Source organism: Lissotriton vulgaris, chromosome 6 (genome assembly GCF_964263255.1).
Source record: "Lissotriton vulgaris chromosome 6, aLisVul1.2, whole genome shotgun sequence".
Taxonomy (NCBI): Eukaryota; Metazoa; Chordata; class Amphibia; order Caudata; family Salamandridae; genus Lissotriton; species Lissotriton vulgaris.
In genome coordinates this window covers 1,732,078,012-1,732,095,823 of record NC_141694.1, presented here as the reverse complement: position 1 = coordinate 1,732,095,823, position 17,812 = coordinate 1,732,078,012, and the positions used below count along the sequence as shown (strand labels likewise).

The 17,812-nt window shown below is 45.9% G+C and overlaps 1 protein-coding gene across 1 annotated transcript in view; it reads left to right on the top strand.

Annotated features, from left to right (window-relative positions):
- The window catches only part of NVL (nuclear VCP like), a 459,565-nt gene that overhangs the window by 117,603 nt on the left and 324,150 nt on the right, over positions 1 to 17,812 (top strand). Inside the window, exons 9-10 of the mRNA XM_086927967.1 lie at positions 13,878 to 14,012; positions 16,444 to 16,545. Coding sequence (XP_086784093.1) covers positions 13,878 to 14,012; positions 16,444 to 16,545 — 237 coding nt within the window. The remainder of the gene's footprint in view (positions 1 to 13,877; positions 14,013 to 16,443; positions 16,546 to 17,812) is intronic.

Below are 17,812 nucleotides of genomic sequence, written 5' to 3'. Positions count from 1 at the left end.
CACGGAACCGATAAGGTATCTGGGCATAATGCTACACTCGGATCCCGAAATTATGCTGAGGGAAAATTACGGAGTGGCCTATAGCAAGCTTGCAGATGACGTTGAACTCTGGATCAAGCTCCCGCTCTCATTGATGGGACGGATTGCTTTGATAAAAATGGTGGTCCTGCCGAGGTTTTTGTTTCTCTTTAATAATATCCCGATTGTCCTCTCTAGAACCTTCTTCAAAACCATAGATAAGCTTCTCGTACGTCTGGCCTGGGCTGGAAAGCAACCTAGAGTGCAGTGGAAGGTCCTTAAGCTGCCATACGAACAAGGGGGGCTGGCCGCGCCTGATCTGGAGCGCTACTATAGGATTGCGCAGGCCTCACACCTCCACACTTGGATACATGGTAATCAGGACATTCCGCATGTGATACTGGAGAGGCTGTTCGCAGACCCAACCACGCTCCCAGCGACTGTCTGCGGAACTAGGGACCGTAGAGTAGGAACACTGGACTCCCTGCTGTCTACTAACCATGCCTGGCACTCCATATTACAGAGGCAAGATAAAGAGCTGATGTACGCACCCAATATGCCGATGCATTGGGCGCTATGGCTCCCCACCTTGGCGGAACCGGGCGTTCACAGGGCCCTCAATGAACTGGGCGCACGCACTCTGGGAGACCTTTTCGAGAATGGCAAGGTTAAGACATGGGACCAACTGACACGAGGGAGGGAGCGCCCCTCGATACTTCAGCGTTTTCAGTATCATAGGGTCCGTAGTGCCTTTCTAGACCTCCTAGGCCCTGACATGGAGGAACCCCCTGAAGTACCGGAACTGGTATATGTCATAGACACTGAGGCACCGCAGAAGCTGATCTCTAAGCTTTATAAGATAGGGCATGGACATACGGCCCTACAGTACACGAGGGCACGCTTGGCCTGGCAAACCGACCTGGACACCCAAATAGATGACAGTATGTGGGCATACTGCTGTGCGGCCTCAAGGCGGATTTCGCTGAACGGGTGACACCGTCTGGTCCACTTTAAATTTTTACAGCGAGTGTATCATACGCCGGAAAGGCTGCACAGGTATGGTCTTTGGGACACGCCAGGCTGTGAGAGATGCCACGCCCCAGTTGCGGATTTCCTGCATTTGGCGTGGATGTGCCCGGGCGTTCAGAGATTCTGGTGCGCGGTTTTCGCGGAAATGAGCACTATTGTGGAAATGGAACTAGCCATGGACCCGGCGCTCGCCCTGCTAGGCTATGCAAGGAAGGTGCCAGTGCCTGTGAGGAAAATGGTAAGCATGGGCATGCTACTTGCTAAACGAGTAGTTGCGTGTTGCTGGATGAGGGGACCGCTTCCGACGCTGAAACGTTGGTCAAACGACATGACGTTCTGTAATACTCAAGCGGAGCTTTACAGCGAGCTGCTTTCACCCCGAAGTCGACCCAAGAACTTCTGGGGGATGTACCAGACCTACTTACCTTCTAGGGCGGATGAAGATGACCTAGCAGCGGGAGAGGAGGAGGAACGGGGGCGCGACCCGCACCTGGACCCTGGGTGAGACGGTCAGGGTAGTCACTTACAAGGCAGCGCGGCTTAGACACGTGGGAGTAACAGCTTCCCTGGGAGAGTGTGGACCTGGGAGGTGTCCCCTGGAGCTATGGAATGTAGCACTCGGCACGAGCCACAACACGTCAACAGCTTATAAACTGCCACACCTGAGGAGCACTGCTTGGGAAATAGTTGGGGAGAGTCGGGGTTCTCGGGGTGGGGGGATGGTTGGGAGAAAATGTTAAAAATATATAGACTTGTCCATATACTCGCAACGCACAACACACTATCAGTTGTCTTAGCTTGCCGGAGAGGTCCCGACTCTGGCCGACCGCTGGCATGATATGATGTCTGGACTTTTCTTTTTGTAATGGCTATGAGTCACTGATAAGATAACTTGGACGACTGCCGGCCCGAGAAGGGATGTAGGCGAATGGCTACTTGCGATTTGTACTGTGCTGTTTTTGTAATAAATAAATAAAAAATAAAATAAAAAAAATGTGTATGGTGGGCGTCTGCATAGCCTATGTCCTTCTGCTGCAACTGCCCTTTCCGACGCTGTATTGGGTGTTGTGATTGGTGCTGTGGTTCCTGTGATTACCCGCCTCAAAGGTTTGGGCTCTCTCTTTATTATATTAGTATAGATTTGTTCTGTGATCCCTATGGACTCCCTCCCAAAGGATAGTGGCAAAATGTGCTGGGTTTTATTTTGGCCCCAAGGAGGGGGTTGCTCTGGGTCCCCCCAATAGGTTTTAGGGGGGCAAGGCATCTGTCCCTGGTCCACTTATATTGTAATTTTTTTAAGTTAAGAACTGGGGACTAAGTCCCAGCATCCTGTAATGGCTGCCAGCAACATTTCTGTCATGTTGCTGGCAGCTAGACAGAGCCCTTTCTCACATGGGAGCCTGGCTCTCACAGGAGCTAGAGGGCCCAAGGTAAAAAAACTCCATGAGCCAATCAGAATGCTCTATTTTGATATTGGTGCTCCTGGGAGACTCTTGAGAGCCTCTTGCGGTCCCAACCGTCCAGATCTACAAATATTTAAACCTTCAATCCTCAAAAAGTACTCCACGAATTTACATCAAATCACAATCTGCGTGCCAAAATCTTGCTTCTTGCCAAATTTATTGTAATTCCGTTGAGCACTTTTTTCCGTTGTGCTTCTTAAATTAGTCTATGGAAAATGCATGCAAACTTCTTGTTTTGTGACCCTCCTTTTTCTCGGCCCCCGCTTGATTATCACCTTAAAACTTTCCATGCACAAACTAGGTGAAAAAGAGCACTTTTTTGGAAAGGTGTGTGGAGAGTCGTCCGGCGGTGCCAAAGTTCTAAGCAACACAAACAAAAATTTCCAATGGAAACGCTGACCTAACTGAAACTATCCAATGGAGAACAAACATTTTTAGTAAGCTAATTCTGTCCGTTACGAACGAAGGAAGTGACATCCATTCCTGTGTATCCCTAGGTTGAGGATTGGTGTAGGAGGCTGGCTTAGTATATGGTCCACGCTTATTTAAGTGGTGCACCTTTCATTAATCCAGACCACCCTTTTGATGGTTTGAGTGGTCTTTGATAACCATGGAAAGCTCTCAAAGTGGTAGATGTGGCGAGCAGCCTTCAGGCTTATTGTGAAGGACTATTAAGCAGCTTATTTTACCAGTTTAATCTGTAGTGTAAGATGAAAAGAAACCACACAGTGTTTAGCAAAAATAAGTCTATTTATTACAACTCAATATCACTATCACATTGGTATATCTCTTACCAGGAGTTATTAACACAATACACTCGAATACTTAAAAACAATCAGGTAAGTAGCACAAAATACAGTGATCTCCAGAGAGAGATCAAACCATATACTAAGAAAGTGGAATGCGACCTGTAAAAGAGAATGGGACTTGGACCAGAAGACCTAGAGAGCAGGGGACACAAGGAATCACCCAAGGTAAGTACCCAGTAACCCCTCTGAGGTTGTGTGCAGAGAAGAGAAACACCTGCATTCCCAATGGAAGTCAATAGAAGAGTTGAAGTTGTGTAGAAAAAGGACCCTTCTCGTAGGAACCCGAAGAAAATCTGTGGTAGACAGAAGGTTGGAGAGCCACCCACTCCTCCCATGAATGCCACAGGAATCGGGTTATCTACACCAGGGAAGCCGGGTGTATAGGGGTGAAGTGACATCAGAACCTGCTATAGACAACAATGGACAACTTTGAAGCAGATGCTGCTGGAGAAGATTGAGGGAGTCCGGTGGAATCCAAGGATGGATTGTGAAAGTGAACCTGCAAGCAGATAGGACAGAGTCTATGCCACTCGGAGATGACTAGGAGGCACTGAGACACAATGCCCACTGATGTTGAGAGGTTCTGAAGAGTCGACAGTGACCTTGTCACTGCAGCTGTGAGGACCAGGCACCGCTGAAGAAGACCAGGAGGCGTGCACGAGCTGTCCCATGTCTGATGTCGGTGCTTAGGTGGGTGGTGTCCAGGGGGAGCACCAACAAGCCTTGGTAAGCGCAACTGGTGTGGAAGAGGAAAAAGGAGCAATGTTGGGACCAACAAAGTCCAAGGGACTCACCAACAGTAGGATAGTAGGAGCCGGTCGAGAGCAAGTTGGGAGAGGGTGGGGGCACCGAAGCAATAGAAGATCCTCAGTAGGACCCCAGGCCGAAGGCACAGGAGTCCCAAGAGGACCTCGAGCAGCTCACCAAGGATGCTGGTCCTAGAGGGAAAAGGTGCTGGAGGCTGAAGCTTCTTGTAGCCTGAAGATCTCCGGAGTGCAGAGCCAACAAGCCTTGGTAATGGCACGTCAATGTGGTGCACAGGCGTTTGATCCCATCTGTTCTGATGCGGGATACTGGCCTTAAATTTGCAGAGAGGACATGTCCGGCCTTGAGGGAATTGCAGAACCACCACCTATGTTACTGAGTCTCGGAAAGTTCGTAGGATGATTGGAGCAGCAGACTGGTCAGCTTGGTTGCTTTGCCTGCTGATGCATGGGAGTGAATCCTTCACTCCAAGGGAGATTTCTTCGGGTGTCCTTGATGCCCACAGGTCTGTTGAAATATCTGAAAGAAGCACAGGCACAGACAATGAAGATGACTTGAAGAACAGCGAGACCAGGAGCAGCAGGCACCTTGCTTGATGCTCTCTCCGTTCCCGTCCAAGTCTAACATTACCTCCCAAGTAGGCCTGGCGGTAAATTCCGTTCCGCTCGCGTAATTTGCGTAATTTCGCGTTCCGCGGTGAACGCGAAATTGTCCAAAATTCTGCGTTCCCCGAGTTCGCGAAATTTTTTGCTTGTTGGCGTTCTCAAATGAGTGTTTGCGAGAGATTTCCCTCCGAGCACGCAAACAGGGATTGCGAACAGTAAAAAAGCATTGCGAACAAGCAATTCTGCGTGTTCGCGGAATTTCTGCGTCTTCGCGGAGATTTCTTATCATTTCGCTGAGATTTGCGTAACGCGATAACGCAAATTCCGCCCACCACTAGTCCCAAGTGTCCAGACAATTGAAGAGCGATGTAGTTTTAGTGTTCAATCTTATGCCATGACAAATCTGAGGAGCCACCCACAGGTGAGCCCTTGAATACCCTGAGGAAAGGGTTACGATGCAACAGGGGTCCTACCGAGAGGAGGGGTTGGACAGAGGGTAAGTTACTTCCATGTCCTATGTCCAGTTTCGGGCCAGAAGGGGGGCAAGGGCTCCCTGTACTGGTTCAAACTGGAGTATGCAAGGAGAGCACCAAATGTGCCCTTCAAAGCAGTCTGATGGTGCTGGCAAGCACCCCCAGCCCAATGCACTAAGTCATATCTGGGAGGTGGTCAAAACTCCCTGTGACAAGAAACCTATTGTTCTACCTCCCCCTGTTCGAGCTTGGCTCAGCAGCAGGAGGGCAGAATCGTGTTTGTGGTTGGCAGCGGCACTAGCTTGCTTGCAGACCCTGAAAAGCCGTTACTGGGAGTACAGCGGGGGTTCCCCTGAGGAACCCCCCAGTACATGAGTTCATTCTTCCTACACTGGAATCTGTATTGGGGTATGATTCCAACATGTTTGATACCAAATTTCACTGGGTTCCGGGCAGCCACTATGCGTCTAAAATGGCTGACTGCACTCACAAAGCCTGGAGAATCGACTCCGGGGTTTGTTGGGGTGTCCAGCTCATGCTGGGGTACCCTCGTACTTATAACCAAGCACCCTGCCCTCAGGACTGAAGATCTTGTCATAGGGGTGACTTATAGGTTTTAAGTGTTGTGACCTCAGAAATCAAGAAACCTCTATCGTGAGAGGTGCAAGCACCAACTCTCACAGGCTGCCATGATAACCATGTAGATACAGGGTAAGTGGACTACCATGGGTGGCACAATACATGCTGCAGTCCATGGGAGACCCCTGGTGTACCTATGCCCTGGTACCTTAGTACTATATACTAGGGACCTATAAAAGTACAAAAGTAGCCAATTGTGGAGTTACCAAAGTACTTACAATGTCAGTTTAGGGGAGAATGCACAGTTGCTGGTGTCCTGATTAGCAGGATCCCAGCAGACTAGGTCAAAAACACACTGCCACCTGGCAAAAATGGGGGTAACCATGCTAGAAAGACCCTACCTTCATCCACTGGGGGTTAAAGTTTCAACATGGATCATCTCATAATATGTAGCCTCAAATATTTGATGTAGTGAGTATTAACTTGTATTCTCCTTTCACCCACTCAGGCCCCATAGATCCCTGCATAGGACAATGGATAAAGAATTGTTTTCATCCAGTTAGCCCAAAGGCCAGAATAATGACTAAAGTCAGATCACCACCACACCTGATCTGGCTGGGTCTCCCAGGTATAATAAAAGGTTGTCAGCATAGTGCATTATTTTGTCTTCTAGGCTCTCTGACCACCTGAACCAGTGATTGTCTTGAACCATCACATTCTGAAGGGTAGGGACTCTAATACTGATGGTGAAGGGGACAGAGGGCATCCTTGTCTCAGCATCCACCTAATATAATCTGGTTTGACAATGAGGTACTCCCCCTGCTTCTAGCCCTCAAGTTGGTGTATAATGCTCAGGTGTAAGCAAGGAAGCTCTGGTCAAGGCCCACCTACTCCAATAACACCAATAAATAATATGCTGTTAAAGGCCTTTTCTAAGAGAAATAAATAGTAATGCCAATGGTCCCTGACAGCAGCGGCCCATCACCTGCACATTAAATGCTCTTTGGATGTTGTGTCTGGTATCCCTTTGTGGCATAAAACCACTCTGGTCAGGGTGGCCTAGGCCTGACACTGCATCAGCTAGTCTTTGTGCAAGTATTTTTTGCAGGATTTTGTCCATGATACCTATTAATTAGATTGGCCGGCATGAGCCTGGATCATCTGGGAGTTGATCAGGCTATACTATAGGATATACTATCTGTGCTTCTCTTAGTTCCTGTGGTAAGCCGCCTTGTTGGCTAGCCAAATCAAATGCATCTAATAAAAGTGTCGATTGTAGGGGGGCTGGGCTTTTGAAGAATTAGTCTGGGAACCCCTTGGATTTGGGGGATTTAACTGACGGTACTTAGTCTACAATTATCGGCTTATCTAACTGTGCTCTCTCCATTCCAGACAACTCAGGCATGAATACAGAGGTCAACTATTCTCAGAGGTGGTTTGGGGGATTAAGAGTAAATTACTGATATAGATGTTTGCAATGGTGTGCAAAACACTAGCGATTGACTTGAGATTTACATGAAGGGACCTTGTCGCATTTTGTATCTGAGGAATATATGCTTTGAGCCCTCTTCCGTGAATGCAAACCAGTGGGCCATTTTTCCCTTTTTGTACCCCTGGTCATATAATCACCTCTGGCTGCCACCTTTGTACTATGTGCCATTTTCTGTCTAATTTGGCAGTGATGGAGTGTTGCTTGTTAAGTTATTGGAAGTTATTGTCTGAATCTGTGGTTCTGTACTCCTTTTCCACCTGTAGGGCCACCTTTTCTAAGACAAGGAGTTGGCATTGTTTTCTTTGTTCATGGAACTTGCAGCCCTCCTTCTTGTGACCATCTTGTAGGCCTCCCACAGTACCATCTGTGAGTCAGCTGTACACTCATTGTTTTCAAACTATTGTGTTGTCTCTTTGACGAGGGAGTCTCCGACTTCTCGGGTATTGAGCCACTGAGCCACCTGTAATGTGCTATTAGTCGGGTTCCACCTATTTACAATTCAAGGGGTGCATGATCATAGATTTCCCCTGGCATACAGAGATATGGTGTTGACCCAATCTAAGTTGGAGTTTGGTAGTAGGAAATAATCCGGTGAATGACTTTTGAGAACCAGAGAAAAAGGTGAACACCCTTCTTGAGTTGAGTTCAAGCAGTTGGTTTGCATCTAGTCTGCTACCATAGTTATGCAGTTTGCAAAGTTGGTTCTGGTGGGGTTTGTCTTGTCCATAAGGGAGAGAAGGACTTGGGTGACTTTAGCATAGATGATGATGATGATGGTGATGTCTTGTGATCAGATGATGTTGGTGAGCGGTGTCATGTGTATATGTTAAAAAGAGCAGGCTGAGGGAAGATCCCTATGGGACAATGCATATCAGTTTCTTAGTTGCTGAAGTGTGGCAGCATGACTCTTTGGGTTCTTCCTGTGAGGAAGGAACAGATCCATTTTAGAGTGGATCCTTCTATACCAGTCTTGTGGACTCTCTGATAAGGGTGCTGTGGGAGACCTTGTCGAAGCCTACGGAGAAGTCTAGCAGGATGAGGGCTGTTCTTTCTCCTCGGTTCAGGTAGTTTTGAATGTCGTCGGTTGAGATGAGTGCTGTTTCGGTGCTGTGGTTCTTTTGTAGTCCGGATTGTGCACTGTCTAGAAGATGGTATAGTTTGAGGTGGGATGTGAGTTGCTTGTTAATTGCTTTCTCAATCATTTTAGCTGGATAGAGAATGAAAAGGGAGATGAGTCTGAAGTTGCTTAGTTTATTCGGGTCAGCTGTGGGCTTCTTGCGGAAGGCTTGGATTTCCGCAAGTTTCCATTCATCCGTGAAAGTGGCAGACGTGATGCAAGTGCTGATGATGTGGGTCACGGTGGTGCTGATTGGTGATGTTCCCAGGTTGTAAATGTGGTGTGGCATGGGTCCATTGGGTGCCCGCATGATTGCTGCTGTTGGGTTTCTGGTGAGAGCTGTGCATTTGGTCAGGTGGCTGTTTTGGTTGGTGGTTGATAGGTTAGCGATGAGTTCTCTGGAGTTGGGTTGGTGTGCAAATTTGCTGTAGATGATTACCATTTTGCTGTGGAAGAAATTGGATAGGTTGTTGTAGAGTTGTTAGGAGGCAGCAATGTTGTTGACAGTGGAGGAGGGCAAGGTGAAATTCTTGACGCTTGAGAATCCCCAAAACTAGTGGAGTAGTCTCAAAGCTCGTAGCAAGAGGCAGGCCTGCTTCATCTTGGGTTGGATCCATCAGACTATTGAGGTCACTGCCCAGAAGGGTTAAGAGGGTGGGCCTCAAGCTGGACAGCACCAATCCTACTTAACAGCTCTCTAGACACCGGTGGCAGGTCATATATCAAGCTTATCGTAACCGATTGAGCATATAGCGTGCCCACCACCATAGCATATCTCTCACCCATAACCTTCCATGGGCGTGTCATCGCCAATGGATACATCTATGTGCCCGTATTGCTGTCCCTTGTGATCTTCTCCCAAAGCCTGAGTGTATTCGTGGGATGAAACCATATGTAATGAGGCATGGGCAAGTGTCTCCATCAAGTGTTTTCTCCTGTAACAGAATGTCTGTCTAATATTGTTTAGTGAACCTCAGCACAGCACCTCTGATTTGTTGGTCTTAAGAGAAGCCAGTGATGTAGAAACCTCCCCAAGGAGGATCACAGTCCCCCACAGTAATGCCTCTCACCTCCTACCACGTCATGGTATGGAGTGCAGCAGAAGTTTTGGATTTGCCCCTGCCATACGTACAGGTAAATTGAACATCTTCACAGAAGTTCTACATCACACTTCTCATACCACAGAGCCATTGTTACCCTTCAACTCTGCCACCACCGAACCAGTCATGATGGCAAGGATGGGAAAAGCTAGCCTCACCCCTTGCTGTAGGTTGACTAATGATCAAATGATATAGACCGGCCCCCGGCGACACGGTTTTCCTCTCGGCTCATCCCTCCCCTGTGAGCCTGATGGTAGAAGCGTCCTGCTTCTAAAAGCCATCTTCTGGGCCTTTTCCTACCACTCCTTTGGACAGGGATTGTAAGAAAATAGAACGCTTCACAAAAAGACTTTCTTAGCAGGCACATATGGCCCTTGAGTCTCTTAATGCCACCTGTTTATTGTTTGTTACTCCCATACAATGTGGGTTATGGCCCAAATTGTTATCCCAAACCTACCAGACAAACTGCAGGGGCATTTGTCAGATCTTGTGCAGGATGGTCAGGCGGTGCCAAGACAGATCATTCAATCAGGCTTGGACATGGCTGATTCAGTTGCATGTGCGATGGGCACGTCAGTGGAATTAAGATGTCATACCTGGTTGTGTACCTCCCGTTTCTCAAGCGATGTTCAAGTCCCTCTGAAGGACCTCCCCTTTGATGGTTCAAGATGTTTGAAGAAGAGGCAGATTCAGCCCTTGAGAGATTAGGTCCCCAAACCCAGAAGCAAGACTTCAGGCTGTTTAGAATATTTAGTTGGGTACCAGAGTTTTCCCTTTTTGTGACATACACCAGGACCAGAAGCAAAAGCAACAGAACTCCTTTTGTAAAAAGCAGCAGAATTATGGCAAGGGTACAGGCAGAGCCTTACATCTCCCTTCCTCTTCCTCCTCCACCTATTCTTCCTTCCTGCCCTGCCACACGAGAGTTGCAGCCTTAGTTCCCTGTTGTTGGAGCACATAGTGCCTGTTGGAAAAGAGATATCCTCCATTCCACTAGCCTTGGAGGCCCTAACTTCCAACCAGCGAGTCTTGCAGATCATGGAGAGCTGTTCGGCTCTACCCTTCCAACAGGCCCCACCACATGTCACCTCTTCATCACCCTCTCTTCTGCAGACCACCTACTCATCCTTCAGCAGGAGATAAACATCTTGTTCCAGAAATGGGGCATTGGAATTGTACCATACCATAAAAGGGGTCAGTGGTGCAACTCCTTGTATTTCCTGCTCCTGAAGAGCTATGGTGGTCTATGCCCGATTTTAAACCTTGGGGTCTTAAACTGCACAAGGAAATGTTAGAGATGCTGTCCCTGGCTCCGGTGGTGCCAGCGCTGAAAGCCCTTAGACTGGATGGTACTTATTGATCTTCAGGACACTTATTTTCACATAACGATTCCTCAATAGCACGTGAAGAACTTGCGCTTCATTGTGGGATCCATGCAGTTCAGTTTGCGGTCCTTCCTTTCGGCTTAGCTTCTGCTCCACGAGTCTTCATGAAGGTGAAGGTGAAGGTGATGGTTGCTGCCCATCTCTGATCAGGAATCCCAGTGTTTCATTTCTTGGACGACTCTCTCCTCACAGCAAAGTATCCATAGATGGTGTTACGTCACTTTCAATTCTGATGATTCAGAATGGAGCACACTTTCCAGTCCTGGTGGTCTTACTTCTGCTAGGTCTGCTAGCTTCTCTCATCCTCCAAGTATCTGATGCACACTAGAACATGAGGCCCCTGCTCTGGGCCCACCACTGGCAGTAGTTCCAACTCTGCAGAGATCTCTCCCACTCCATAGTAATCTTGGGGGGCACTGCAGCCGATTTGATGTGGTGGAGTGTGGAGGAGAGCCTAGGTCAAGGGATGTCCTTCCAGCCTTCCCCAGCAGTGACTATGGAGATAAAGGTCACTTCCACTCCAGGGCAAGAAGCGCAAATGGAGGAACTGGTGATCAGAGACATTTGATCTCCACAGGAGCAGCTGTTGCATATGAAATTGCTCAGGCTGAGGACAATCTGGCTGACACTCAAGGCCTTCCTGCCATCCATTCGCTGCCAGTCCATTATTACCTTGATGGAAGATACAACCGCAATGTGGTATGGCAGCAAGCATGGAGTAGTGGGCTGGTAGCTTTTCCATGAAAAAAAACCAGTACAGACTCTCCTCTTGAGCACAGGAGCACTAGATCTGGTTGGTTGCCAACCATCTGACTGATGCTCTGAATGCCTGAGCCAATAGCCTGAGCTGGCTTCACCTTGCGGACCACAAGTGTCACCTTCACCCAGAAGTGGGCCAGTGCTTCTTTGCCACTTGGGGTACACCTCGTGTGGACTTGTTTGCCGCTCACATCAATGCCCATTGTCCTCAGCTCTGTGTCCTCCAGTATCAACTGCAGGGAGTTTTGGGGGATGAGTTTCATTGATGTAGAGAGTTCCTCTTCTCTACATGTTTCCTCCGAAACACTTGGCTCTTCAGGTGCTGAGGAAGATTTGACTAGGCCAGGCCCAAGTCAACTTAATAGCCCCGGACTGGCAGAGGAGGGTACGGTATGTAGAAATGATGCCCCCTACTCTGTGACCCTTCTCTGCATGTCCCTCACAGGATAGGCCTCTCTCAGTTGGAGGGGTAAGTGCTGCACCACAACCTCCTGATCCTTCACCCCCAAGCCTGGATATTGAGCAGGGACACCTGGATACTTTTCACCTGCTTCCTGAAGTGGTGGATGTCTTTTAGCACCCACAGAGATTCTGCCAATATGGTGTTCTCTGGGAGATGGAGTAGATTTGTGAAGTGGTGTTCAAACAATTCCATAGGCACTCTCAAGGCCCACTTATTGGATGTCTTACAGTTGGCCCTGTTGTTAGCATAGCAAGGTTGTTCTGTGGTTATGGTCAAAGTCTTCTTATCCACTTTGATGGCCTTTCTGTGTCTCTCGGACCAGCTTTCCCTGTCCAGGTCTTCTATAGTTATGAAAAATCGGGCTGTTCTCACTAATATGATGTTCTTTATTCTTTATGTCTCATTGGGATCTTAATATCGCCCTTAAATTTTTTGTATGTTCGCCCTTTGATCTCTTACACAGTTGCCAGTACCGTTCATTACAATGGCTAGACATGTCAGTGAGTTACAAGTGTTGTGCATCAAGCCTCACTTTACGTTGTTTTTTCCCCAACAAGTTGGTCCGTAAAACTACAGCTACCGAAGGTGAATACACCCTTTCACTTGGGGTAGTACACCACGCTACCTACCTACCTTCTTCCTGCCACTGTATCTCAATAAGGAGAGATTTCACAGACTGAACCCTAAAAGGGTGGTCTGTTTTTATATTTACTGTTCCAATCAATTCTGCCTTAATGACCAACTTTTCATTGGCTGTGCCGGCAGGGTGAAGGGCAAAGCCACCCAAAAGAGGACGTAGTCCAGATGGATTATCTTGTTCATAAAGATGTGTTATGCTCTGGCATGCAAGGAACCTCCAGAGCTTATTAGAGCTCATTCCACCAGGGTGAATTTTTCAACTTCAGCTCTGTCAAGGAGATTCCCCAAGGCACCTTTGCAAAATTACTATTTGGGTTAGGAGGGAAGGACACCGCGTGATCAGTCTTCCATAACATCTTGGTTTAACTATTTCTTCAAGTGCCACCTCCTGCTTGGGTATTGCTTGGGGAATCCGGTCAAACGGTGAGGAGTCTGTAGGTAGTATTATCCATCAGAAGAAAAAGTTACTTTCCTTCGGTAAGGATCTTTCTGGTGGATACTCTGTCAACCTATAGATCCCTCACTGATCCGTCCACCTCCCCTTCTTGAAGACTAATTATCCACTAAAAACTAATAAGGTTCCAAATTTGGATTTTGCACTGCTTTCTACTGATAAGGTGTCGGTTTCATCTTGTTCACCTCGAAGGCACAGAAGAAATGAATGGGAAACTGATGTCAGGGCACTAGTAGGAGCACATTATGGCTCCAGTGATGTTTTCTGTCAATGGGATTGAACCAGATTCCACTACCAGCTCAGACAGTTATTGAAAACTTTCCAGATCCAGTCTGCCATCTGGGATATTTAAAAGCTGATGTGTCTGCGGGAAGATACAGTATCCACCAGAAAGATAGCAACAGAAGGTAAGTAACTTTTTCTTTAACTGCAAGCCAGTTGAAGTAATTTTTCTAGCATAGTTTGCTGTTTTGCTCCTCACACTGAAATCTTCAGCTTTTAAGTACTTTTTCTCTTTATTCTGTTCTGGAAAACAATTGAAATTGAAACAAACCACGTTGCTGGTTTCTTTTTTTACATTGGCCAGTGGAAATTATTCAGGAAGTGGAACTTCTTTTTTGTGGAAATGAGATCTACTTTTAAAATAAATGCAAAATATAGTGTTCCTCTTGATTCTATCCTATTATGTGAGTAAACCGTGTTGTTGCTGTTCTCTCTCTTCGTTCAGGAAGTGTGCAAGATGCTAATTCATATGCGTCATCCTGAAATATACCAACATCTCGGAGTAGTCCCTCCACGTGGATTTCTTCTTCATGGCCCACCAGGCTGTGGAAAGACACTACTTGCACAGGCAATTTCTGGGGTGAGTAGTCTTTCATTCTTCTGTATTCTACCTTTCTTCTGACATGGGTGTAAGAGTTCTGAATATCTGCTTCCATGAACTATTAGAACATTGAAATGTTGGGAGCTCCATTGAAGAGAATAAAATGACTCAGGGCTTGTAGTAGCTGGTATAGTCCATTTGCTCCAACACCCAATGTTTGTCTTTGTGTCTTCCTTTTTAATTTAGATCATTCTACCCTCAATGGGTGGACTGTTATAGCCCTTCTGTCTCTGGCTATACCAGTTGTTAAAGGCCTTCTCCCTCGTTATAGGCCCGCGGCTGCATCTCTGGCCTATAACTTGGATTCAGGGCCTTTAACAACTGGTATAGGCCTCTGCAGAGGCCCCTAAGCTGTATTTGAATATTGAAATGTTAAGAGTCCCATTGAAGACCATGAAGTGGCTCTGGGCCAATAATAACTAGGCGGTACAGACTTTCTACTTCAAAATTCAAATGCTTGTCTTTCTTTTTCTTTTTCTCTTTATTTTAGAGCAATCTGCCCTTAGTGGGTGGAATGCTCTAATAGCATTACAGCTGTTCTACTAGCCTTACAGAAAGTCTTCCTTGAGCTACACTGGTTACCAGTAATGTTGATCTGTGAGTATAGCAACACAGAAAAATAATAGCCAGAATACTGAACATTGTAAAACATTCTCCCCTTGTGCAGCGATCTTGGCCGAAATTCAACCATTTTTGCTCACCATGCTATTCCAGTTTGGACTCGGCCATATGCAAATCAGTCTTGACCCTGCTCTTCATGGGAAATGTCCAGCCTGAACTGATAGGCCAGGTCCTCCGTGGACTGTAACCCAGCATCCTGGGACCGGTTTCGGGGTATCACCCCTCATCAGCCAGGCTAGTTTGAGAACAGTAGCATAGTGAGCACGTTCAGCATTCGTCCATCATCTTTTTGTGATGCTAAAGTCGCCAAAAGTGGAATGGGTATACCCAGAAGTGGGTCCTGTACTTGCTATGCCACTGGATTCAAGTGAGCCTGGCTGATGAGGGTTGATACCATGAAAACCAGCCCCAGGATGCTTATTTTCAGGTACAGTAGGACCTGGCCTAGCATTCCTGTCATGACCACTGCAACGTTTTTTCCTAGTTGAGCCTGGCCAATCAGATCATGTGGTACTGAAGAGTCCCATGGCCATTCAGACGGCCCTATTTTTCTCTCTCCAATTTTCGGTATTGCGGTACCAACCATCCAGATATACCTACTTTTGTAACCCCTTCCTGACCACGCCATGCACCGCATAAAATGCTAATTTCTTAAATAGTTGAAGAGATTTTAATCGAATCGTGACATTATGCTTTCTCAGTAATGGTCTAACTTTTTGCCAAATTTGGCGCAAATCTGTTCAGCCCTTTTTTGTGTAGCTGCAACAGCAATTTCATATGGGAGTTTTCATGGGAAATCAACTTTGTGGCTAGTTCCTCCAAACCTCCCTCTCTCCTCTCATGAGTCATGATTCCTCCTTACACTGAACAATGGTAATAAATAGCATATTACACATACACTGCATGTGCGTGTGTATATTCAAAACCAGAGTGCCGCTTCTGAGGAACACAGTTAGCCACTCTAGAGCTAGTAAAATGTCTTTATTAGAGTACTGCAGAAAGATATCCAGGAGCACGTTTCGATCCAGGTTTGTCTTGATCTTGTGATCAAGACCCACACTGGTCTTGATGACAACCCTAACCTTATGACTAAAATCATCTAAAGAATCATAAAGTAGTTACAAATCTACAAATAGATACACATGCTCCGGTATGAGCACTACTTGAAATCTATGCTTAAGTAAAATAAGGCCCTTGTTTTTATTCATTTATGTTCCATTTTAGAAATTTATATAGTTGATATTAGGGAGTGCCAGTTGGAAGCAGAGAAGGGGGTTGATTGGCAGTGTTTATCTTATGTACCCCTCAGTTGCTTTAGAACTAATGCATCCTTAATTTAGTTTGCGTAATTTGTCTCGAACAGCTGACAACCATCCTCATGAATTGGGCTCAATATGTAGGATTTTATGATATTGTATTTCTGAGAAAGGTGATCTCACTTAATGTTTCTACATGCAGTGGCTCATGTGTGTTTTGAAATATTGATGTAATATGTGTTTGTTATTGTTGTGCTGAAGGTGACCTAAAAGCCAGTTATCATGGACCTTGGCAAATGGCCTTTGTTTAAAAATGTTTTGTATAGTATTGTCATACTAATCAGTAGCAACCGGCGGGTCCCTTTAGTGCTTATCTAAATTGTTAAGGAATTTCACCCAGTGTCATTTAAGATATGGTCCATTTGTATCCAATGGCACAATCTTTACCTTTGCTATAGACACATTGCTCTTATTCATTTACACTCTATAAGCTTGATCTGTAGTATAGATTTCCAATGCTGCTTCTCTTTCAGGAACTTGACCTGCCAATGTTGAAAGTTGCAGCAACAGAGATCGTATCAGGGGTATCCGGCGAATCGGAGCAAAAACTAAGAGAGCTCTTTGATCAAGCTGTGGTGAGGTTTGAGAGTTTTCTGAATGCAACACTGCTTGAGATTTCTATATGTGGCATTACCTTCACTAATTTAACTCAGACACAAGCATTCTTCAACAGATGTGCGCTTTTAAATCTAGCAATTGTATGGTATTTGTAATTATATAGTATGTGAGCATCCTGGTGCTGGCTAGCAGTTCGGAAGAAGCACATGTGGTGTAAAATGGGGTTTAAGTGTATGTAGGAATGTTTTTAGCTTTTTCTAGATTCATGTTTGAACGGCCAAGCTAGATATGTAGTCCATATAGGATCCAGTCTCTTTTTCTTCCATAAGAGGAATGTCTGGGGCTACTTTACTTCTATATTGGGGTCACCACAGTTTTGTTCATATGGATAAGGTGCCCAATTAGCAAATAGAAAGTGATACTTTCTTCTAATTCATGGGATATGTGGGACTTGCCATTAATGGCCCTGTACAGTTTTTAACATTTTGAAATATTTGTGTTGTCTAGATACTATTGCATCCTTTTTTATCAGTTTGCTGTGTTTCTCTTAACTGCAATGCAGCCTGCCATTTCCTGCATTTCATGCAGTCCCTAGTCCTGTATTCTTACTCATGTAATTGTACCAAGGTGTTACACAAACGGGAATCACTGAACAGATTAAACAACAAAAGATGCGGAACATTCTCCAGTCCTGAACCCTAAAAAACCCAACTACCCCTTACCACTTCACATCCCTGAACCCTAAAAGCACCATACTATCCTTTATCCCTACCAACCCCTATATTTATCTATATGTTTTATTATTACAGAATGGCGGTTGTCACTCTATAATTATAGTTAGGGTAGGCAGAGATGGGAATTATTTGGATTTTTCACCATTAATAACTTTGCGCCTGTTTGACTAAACTTCACAAAACTTTGCACACCTATTCTTCTTTCTACATTGGCGGATGATGCAAAATTTCGCATGATTGGTCAAGGGGGTGTAAAGATAAAAGGGGGGGGAGGGTCAGAAAACGCGTTATTCCACAAGTGCATTTTTTAAATAGACTTTTATATTGAAAGTAGCACGAAAACGGCTGGACTGATATACATGAAATTTGGCAGGATTGGATATGTAGATATAAAATTATAAATAGATTTCTCTACCTATTACCACTTTAAAAAAGTGGTAATAGGTAGTGAACAACAATAAAACCAACTACTTTCCTATATCTAAGACCCTCACCCATATCGCAGCGGAACGCAGCACAACTGGGATGAAAACTACATGGCTACTATATA